The sequence below is a fragment of the Mobula hypostoma genome, chromosome 29 (assembly GCF_963921235.1).
Source record: "Mobula hypostoma chromosome 29, sMobHyp1.1, whole genome shotgun sequence".
NCBI lineage: Eukaryota > Metazoa > Chordata > Chondrichthyes > Myliobatiformes > Myliobatidae > Mobula > Mobula hypostoma.
In genome coordinates, this window is record NC_086125.1 from 22,444,145 (window position 1) to 22,453,303 (window position 9,159).

Below are 9,159 nucleotides of genomic sequence, written 5' to 3' on the forward strand. Positions count from 1 at the left end.
CTACCATTGCTGGCAGCCCATTCCATGCACTTACCACTCTCTGCCTAAAAAATTTACCCCTGACATCTCCTCTGTAACTACTTCCAAACACCTTAAAACTATGCCCTCTTGCGATAGCCATTTCAGCCCTGGGAAAAAGCCTCTGACTATCCACGCAATCAATGCCTCTCATCATCTTGTACACCTCTATCAGGTCACCTCTCATTCTCTGTTGCTCCAAGGATGAAAGGCTGAGTTCACTCAACCTATTCTCATAAGGCATGCTTCTCAACCCAGGCAACATCCTTGTAAATCTCCTCTGCACCCTTTCTATAGTTTCCACATCCTTCCTGTTGTGAGGTGACCAGAACTGAGCACAGTACTCCAAGTGGGGTCTGACCAGGGTCCTATATATCTGTAACATTACCTCTTGGCTCTTAAACTCAATCCCATGGTTGATGAAGGCCAATATACCATATGCCTTCCTAACCACAGAGTCAACCTGCGCAGCAGCTTTGAGTGTCCTATGGACTCAGGCCCCAAGATCCCTCTGATCCTCTACACTGCCAAGAGTCTTACCATTAATACTATATTCTGCTATTGTAGAATACCAAAATTAACCACCTCACACTTATTCGGGTTGAACTCCATCTGCCACTTCTCAGCCCAGTTTTACATCTATCGATGTCCTGCTGTAACCTCTGACAGCCCTCCATGCTATCCACAGCACCTCCGGCCTTTGTGTCATCAGCAAATTTATTAACCCATCCCTCCACTTTTTCATCCAGGTCATTTATAGAAATCACGAAGAGAAGGGGTCCCAGAACAGATCCCTGAGGCACACCACTGGTCACTGAACTCCCTGCAGAATATGATCCATCTACAACCACTCTTTTCGTTCTGTGGGCACGCCAATGCTGGATCCACAAAGCAAGGTCCCCTTGGATCCCATGCCTCCTTGCTTTCTCAATAAGCCTGGCATGGGGTACCTTATCACATGCCTTGCTGAAATCCATATACACTACATCTACTACTCTACCTTCATCAATGTGTTTAGTCACATCCTCAAAAAATTCAATCAGGCTTGTAAGGCATGACCTGCCTTTGATAAGACAGGCTGAATATTCCAAATCATATTATGCCTTTCCAAATGTTCATAAATCCTGCCTCTCAGGATCTTTTCCATCAACTTACCAACCACTGAAGTAAGACTCACTGGTCTATAATTTCTTGAGCTATCTCTCCTCCCTTTCTTGAATAAGGGAACAACATCTGCAACCTTCCAATCCACCAGAACCTCTCCCATTCCCATTGATAATGCAAAGATCATTGCCAGAGAATCAGCAATTTCCTCCCTCACCTCCCACATCTGGGGTACATCTCATCTGGTCCCGGTGACTTATCCAACTTGATGCTTTCCAAAAGCTCCAGCACATCCTCTTTCTTAATGTCTATATACTCAAGCTTTTCAGTCCCCTGTAAATCATTCCTACAATTGCCAATATCCTTTTCCGTAGTGAATACTGAAGCAAAGTATTCATTAAGTACCTCAGCTTTCTCCTCCAGTTCCATACACACTTTTCCACTGACACACTTAATTGGTCTTATTCATTCACATCTTATCCTTTTGTTTTTCATATACTTGTAGAATGCCTTCGGGCTTTAATTAATCCTGCTCATCAAGGCCTTCACTTGGCTCCTTTTGGCTGTCCTAATTTCATTCTTAAACTCTTTCCTGCTCGCCTTATGATCTTCTAGATCTCTATCATTACCTAGTTTTTGATCCTTTCGTAAGCTTTTCTTTTCTTCTTGACTAGATTTTCAACAACTTTTGTACACAACGGTTCCTGTACCCTACTATCCTTTCCCTGTCTCATTGGAATGTACCTACGCAGAACCCCACGCAAATATCCCCTGAACATTTGCCACATTTCTTCTGTACGTTTCCCTGAGAACATCTGTTCCCAATTTATGCTTCCAAGATCTTGCCTGATAGCCTCATATTTCCCCTTACTCCAGTTAATAGCTCTTTTATTTTATTCTTTTTTTATGGGCATGATGTGGTTTTTATTCTCTGCATTTTGGGTGTTACTATATATATATAGATATAGTTTATATATATATATAGATATATAGATATAGTTTTTTAATGGTACACCTCCATGGCATAAAAATTGGTCAAGTATCCCATGAAATACTTCCAGACCAGTGACTACGTGGGTTAAATACAGAGTAACACTCCTTCTGTGTCATCCCATCAAACATATCCTCAGCAGGATATCATGGGTTAAATTCATGGTAACTCTTCGTTTGCAATGTACCACAAGCTGTCAGGGCACTGGAGCAGGGATCCAATCGCAGACCCAGTACTGTGCACACAGTGATATTAACTGAGTATCAAGTCCCAAGGTGCAAACAAGATCACCGTCAAAGTTCAGGCAGAGATCAAAACATCCAGAGAAATCCAAAAACCAGAATCGGAGAAACAGAGTCGATATTCAGACAGACAGAGTTCAGATACGAATGCTGGAAAGGCTCAGGAAAATTCACTGGCACAATCTGGCAACAAACAGGTGAAAACACAGGACTGAAATACACTGAGCAATAAACAGAGAGGCAGATGATAGTTGGAGCACAATGAGACACAGGGGGCAGCAGTACAGGTAATAATGAGAAACCGATGAAAGACGGAGTGCTCACTAATACAGAAGCCAGAGTAGAGCAGGAGCGGGGACAGGAGCACATGGCAATACAAAACCACAGACTGACAGCTAGGGGGAAAACACACATAAAGACAGAGTTCAGGTGGAGGTACTGACACAAGCACATCTGAGGCAAGCACATCATGGTGTAAGTACAGAATGAAGCTCCCTTCACATTGTCCCATAAATATATCATGGGCAGAGACAACATGAGTTATATACAGAGTAAAGCTACCTCCACCAAATTCAATCAATTGTGAGGGGGCAGACCACAGACTAAGTTCTGGGATGGAATTCCTTCAGAGGGACATGGATATGAGAGTCTAGCCTGGTTCAAGCTGTGAAGGAGCCAGTCCCGGGACAAAGGTACCAGGGTTTGAAGAGTCCACTAACAGACCTGCAGCTCATAATGTACTAAAATGTGCAAGGTCCCAGATAATCTGGACTGTGACTCGCTCTTCTGACTGGTGGGGAAATGGTGGAGGCTTCATCACCAGATCAGGAAGATATGCTCGATGACAGCCCTTCCTGCTCATAGAAACATAGAGGATAGGATGAGACCATTCAACCCTTCAAGCCTGTGCTGTCAGTATGATAATTATACCTGGCCCTCTATCTCTGACCATTTTCCTGCTCTGTTCCCAGTCAAGGATCCAGAGGGAATAGGACACTTGGCCTGTACCTTTAACAGACTGTTCTCGCCTAATCAATCCATCCAGGATGCACACACAGTTTGTGGGACGACCTTCCAAACATTGGCTCAGATACTCCCGAACATTGGTGGAACTGACCATTGTCCTCCACCAGCTCTCAATAAGATCAGTCACCAGGGCAGGCTGGGATGACCTTGGAGATCCTCAGAGATTCTGGAATCAAGCACTTGGGAAAACCAGGTGACTGGGTGGATGTCTCTCTTGTGACACAGTGTGGTCATTGCCATGTTACTGACTTGTGTGCCAGCCAGAAGCCATTCAGCCCATCCATCCCACACCAGCTCCAGCAGAGCAACCCCTTCTGACTTCTTACTTGCTGAGGCCCAGCGCCAACTCTCAGACGCCTCCTTTTACCTACCCCTCGAAAAGGACCCCACTATGGAACAGCAGGTCACAGTCACCAACACTACCACCAACTTTTTTGGCTCTGAGGATCTCCCATCCACCGCCACCAACCTCACAGTTACCGCACCCCACACCCCCCATTTCTACCTCCTACCCAAGATCCACAAACTCATTTCATGCATGTCTGCTTACCCCATCCTCCTGCCACCCTACCAGGGATAGGGTTCCTCTTGTCCTCATCTAATATCCCTCCAGCCTCCGCGTCCAGCACATAACTCTCCGAAATTTCCACCACCTCCAATGGGATTCCACCACCAAGCACATCTTTCCCTCCTCCCCCACACTTTCTGTTTCCTTATGAGACTCCTTTGTCCAATTGTCCCTCCTGATACTTATCCTTGCAAGCGGAACAAGTACAGCTGCCCCTACACCTCCTCCCTCACGACCATCCAGGGCCCAAAACAGTCCTTCCAGGTGAGATGACACTTTACCTGCGGTTCTGTTGGAGTCATTTACTGTGTTCGGTGCTCACAGCATGGCCTGCTGTACATCGGTGAGACCCGACATAGATTGGGAGACCGCTTCGCTGAGCATCTATGCTCTATCTGCCAGAACAACTCAGATCTCCCAGTGGCACCTTTCTAATTTCACTTCCCATTCCCATTCCATTATATCCATCCATGCCCTCCTCCACTGTCATGACGAGGCCACACTTAGGTTGGAGGAACAACACAATATATTCCTCTTGGGTAGCTTCCAACCTGATGGCATGAACATCAATTTCTCATACTTCCGGTAATGCTCTCAACCCCAGTCCATCCCCACCCCTTCTCCATTACCCATCCCTTTTTCTCCCTCTCATCTCATCTCACCAATCAACTTCCCAGCTCTTTACTTCATCCCTCCCCCTGGTGGTACTTTCTCCCCTAGCCCACCTTTTAAATCTACTCCTCCACTTTTTCTCTCCAGTTCTGCCAAAGGGATTCGGCCTGAAACATCAACTGTACTTTATTCCATAGATGCTACCTTACCTGCTGAGTTCCTCCAAAATTTTCTGTCTGGTGCTTGGATTTCCAGCATCTGCAGATTTTCTCTTCTTTGTGTCCTACTTCCCTTCTTATTTCCCTGTTTCCTGGCAACATTCTCCCTCAGATGCCCATCAACTCCCCTTTGGTTATTTTGCTCTTTACCTACACTAAGAGGTAGCTTTCAGTGATAATTAACCCTGTATATCCTTGGGATGTGAGAGGCAACTGGAACACCCAGAGGAACCTCATGTGCATGGGAAGAACATGCAAAGTTCACAGACAGTACCTGAGATCAAGACTAAACCTGGGTCCGCTGACTCTCACTTCCTCAGAAGCTCGAGTCTAGTCTTCTCCCTCAGCACAGATGGCAGCATCTTTGCTCAGAGAACATTCACCCCCTGGGTCACGTGCTGGCCCATGCGATCTACCCTGAACAATACCGTGAATTCATGGCTGGTCTGTTTAGGGTGATGTCTGTTTGTCCGAGATTTGGTCCAACATCCTCAGAGGGTTGGTCCACTGATTTCCTCTCCCTCTTCAGCCAGGAGAAGATGCTCAAAGGGGTGGACAAAGAGTATCTTTACTGGACTCTGGACTCATTCAATTAGCCCAGGATTTAGTTCTGAACACTGCCACAGAACAGGCCCCTGGGTATCAAAGCTGAGGACCAAGACTTTAGTTCAGTACAATACGTAGGCTATAAACTTGCAGGCCTTAATAGGGAGGACAGACAGTAATGCAGATTCTTAGTTTAAAGGACAACATCTAAAGCACTCAAAAATTGACCTTGGCTTAGTTGGCTTAGTAGAGTTATGACGGAGACGAAATATGATGTACCCAATCTTAAATCTTTATTTAGCTATTGCTGCACATACCATAGGCCTGATTTCTCAAGCAATGCCAAAGCGTTTTTATCTAGGTATTTTTCTCAACCATGTGTTCTGAGAAAGTAAAATGGAAATGAGAGATAAAAAGGCCAAGAGAGATGGCACTATGACAAACTAGGAAACTTGACAATAATCCAATAATCTTTTTGAAAAAGGAGATGCTCTGATTCGTGCTCAGCGGCATGTTTCCAGTCGCTAAAACCAGTTTCGAAGATGGACTGAATGTTACCATCACTGAAGATGCGGCATGCAAAACAAACCACACAGCCGGTGGAAGGGGAATATAAGAGCCATATGATATGTACTCACCATTTACGAGCTTGCGTTTGAAGTGAAATTTGGAGAAAAAAACATTTCTGCTGTTTGTATACTTGTTCCGAAGCTTTGATATCCACATCCTTAATCAGGCAGGGCTCCGGCCCTTTCTTAGCCCAGTATGCTCGGACTGAATCATCTGACATTTCCTTTCCCCAGTGAGCAGGATCAGTGCTGTAAGGATCTTCAGTAGTGGTAACGTTAACATTAATGGCAGCCCAACTTGGTTGTTCGGAGGCCTCTGTGGTCGGGAATCCCAAAGTCATGCTCTCTGCCTCTTCAATGTTAGCTGCAGACTGTGGCATGGACGGTGGTCCTGTGCTAATGCTGGTGCTGGCACTAGCTGTTGAACAAGTCTCCATTTGTCCACCGGTCTCAGACTGTGACAAGAGCGATGGTACTGCTGCATCATCGAGAACAGGTCTAAAAAATTCTGTCAATTTCAATGTCTTTTTTAATGCTTCTTTCCCACGTTCCTCTTTTTCTTGTTTCATTTTTCTTTTCTGTGCTCCACTTCCGTATTTTTTTTTGTTCGCTGTGATGATAGCTACCTATTTTGGGCCCCCCTGCAGCTCTGGTCCCTGGGCTGCAGCCCAGCCTAAAGTCCAGCCCTGGTTGTAGTCTTTAAGATGGAAAGGAACGGACAAGCAACAGGAATATGATGAGGAAAGTTAAGAGAGAGGGGAAGAAGGGGGAGGGGAGGACAAATAGCAACAGAAGGGAGGGAGTGAGGAGGAAGAAGGGAGGTAGAGGAGTGGAGAGGGGAGGGAAAAGAGTGGGCCAGAGACAGAAAGAGAAATATTCCAGAATTAACACTTACCCAGAAGAGGCAGGCAGCTGCTCATGTTGCCAAGACCCATTCTCTACGCACCTCCCCCTTTCTAGTGTCAGATGTCACGGTGAGCTCTGGGTTTTATATGCTGTATAATCTCACCATCACACTGACTACACAATGGAGAAGGAAATGAAGTTTGCTTCCTGAAAACGTCTAAAGGCAAGAGTCCTGATGAAAGTCTCAGCCCAAAACATCAGCTCCTTATTCCCCACCATAGATGCTGCTGAGTCCCTCCAGCATTTTGTGTGTGTTCAATGGGATCTCTTGTGTAAAGTGGGGCATTGTGGTATTATGTCCCAACCATCAATTCAATAGGGGGTCGTGCACAAAGTCGTTGAGAGCAGGGTTGTTGCTGTGACACCACTCAAGTCACTGTTAAATCTCACTCCTCTAAGACTATTTGCCACCATCTGAAAATCTGCCAACAAAATGTCTATCATCAGCACATTTATAGATGGCATTTGAGTTATGCCTAGCCACACAGTCATGGGTGTGGATAGAGGAGACCAGTGGGCTAAGCGTTCATCCCTGAGGTACACCAGTATCAATTGTCAGTAAGTTGGAGATGTTATTTCTGATCTGCACAGATTGTGGACTTCCAGTTAGGAAGACAAGGGTCTAATTGCAGAGAGAGATACAGAGGCTCAGGATCTGGAGATTTTTGATGGGAAAAATTGTGTTAAACGCTGAACTGTAGTCAGTAAACAACATCCTGACATAGTTATTTGTATTGTCCAGTAGGTTCAAGACTGCATGAGGAGCCAATGAGATGACATCCACTGTAGAACTATTGTGGCGATAGGCAAGTTGCACAGGGTCCAGGTCGTTGCTGGGACGGGAGTTAATTGTAGCAATAACTAACCTCTCAAAGTACTTCATCACTATATGTGTGAGTGCTACTGGACGATAGTCATTAAGGCAGCTCACCCTGCTTTTCTTGGGCACTGGTATAATTGTTGCCCTTTAAAGCAGGTGGGAACTTCTGACTGTAGCAATTGGAGATTGAAAAACTCTCCCAATCGGCCCAAGATCCTTCATCAGGTCTGGAAATGAAGGGCAAGAAGCCAGAATAAGAAGGTGAGGGAGAGGAAGGAGTACAAGCTGTCAGGTGATAGGTGAGACCAGGTGAAGGGGAAGGTGAGTGTGTGGGGGAGGGGGATGAAATCACAAGCTGGGGGGGGTGATCATTGGAAGAGATAAAGAACTGGTAAAGGTAAAACCATGGAAGAAAGGGAAGGAAGACAGGAACAAGAGGGAGAGATGAGCAGGTGAGGAGAAGGGGCAAGAGGGTAACCAGAATGGAAAAATAGAGAAGGAGGGAGAAAGATAACTTCCTATAACCCCCCTTCCCCTTTCTCTCTTCCATTCCCCTGGTTACCCTCTTACGCTTTTTCTTCTCACCTTCCCATCTCCTCCCTCTAGTCCCCCTCCATCCATCCCTTTCTTCCATGGTTCACTGTCCTCCCCAATCAGATTCCTTCTTCTTCTTCAGCCCTTTACTTTTTCCACTTATTCCCCCACCCATCTTCTTACTTCATCCCACCTACTCACTTTCCCCTTCTGCTGGTCTCACCTATCACCTGCCAGCTTGTTTCCTATCTCCTCCCCACCTTCTGATTCTAGCATATGCCTCTTTCCTTTACAGTCCAGAAGAGGGTCTCGACTCAAAATATCGACTGTCTATTCCCCTCCATAGACGATACGTGACCTGCTGAGTTTCAGTAATGAGTTCCAACTGCTGGAACAATTCAGACTGTGGGAGGAGCTTCCAAATGGAAGCCCTGAATGGGTTTTATTTGTTTCACTGACATTTGGTCTTCTGCAGTTATAGTGATCATAACATTGAGAGTTATCAAGAAAAAACAATTAACATCCTTCAACAAATCAGAATCAGGTTTATTATAACCGGCATGTGTCGTGAAATTTGTTAACTTAGCAGCAGCAGTTCAATGCAATACATAATATAGAAGAAGATGAAAAAAATAATAAAATAATAAGAGTAATAAATAGATAAATTACAGTATACGTATATTGAATAGATTAAAAATTGTGCAAAAACTGAAATAATGTATATTAAAAGAATGAGCTAGTGTTCACTGGCTCAATGTCCATTTAGGTATCAGATGGCAGAGGGGAAGAAGCTATTCCTGAATCGCTGGGTGTGTGCCTTCAGGCTTCTGTACCTCCTTCCTGATGGTAACAGTGAGAAAAGACCATGCCCTGGGTGCTGGAGGCCCTTAATAATGGACGCTGCCTTTCTGAGACATCGCTCCTTGGAGACGTCCTGGGTATCTTGTAGGTTGGTATCCAAGATGGAGCCGACTAAATTTACAACCCTTTGCAGCTTCTTTCAGT

At 45.3% G+C, this 9,159-nt stretch overlaps 1 protein-coding gene across 1 annotated transcript in view; it reads right to left on the reverse strand.

Annotated features, from left to right (window-relative positions):
* Positions 1-4,403, reverse strand: part of LOC134339369 (adhesion G protein-coupled receptor E2-like) — a 101,955-nt gene extending 97,552 nt beyond the window's left edge. Inside the window, exon 1 of the mRNA XM_063035811.1 lies at positions 4,391-4,403. Coding sequence (XP_062891881.1) covers positions 4,391-4,403 — 13 coding nt within the window. The remainder of the gene's footprint in view (positions 1-4,390) is intronic.
* Between the last annotated feature and the right edge of the window lie 4,756 nt (positions 4,404-9,159).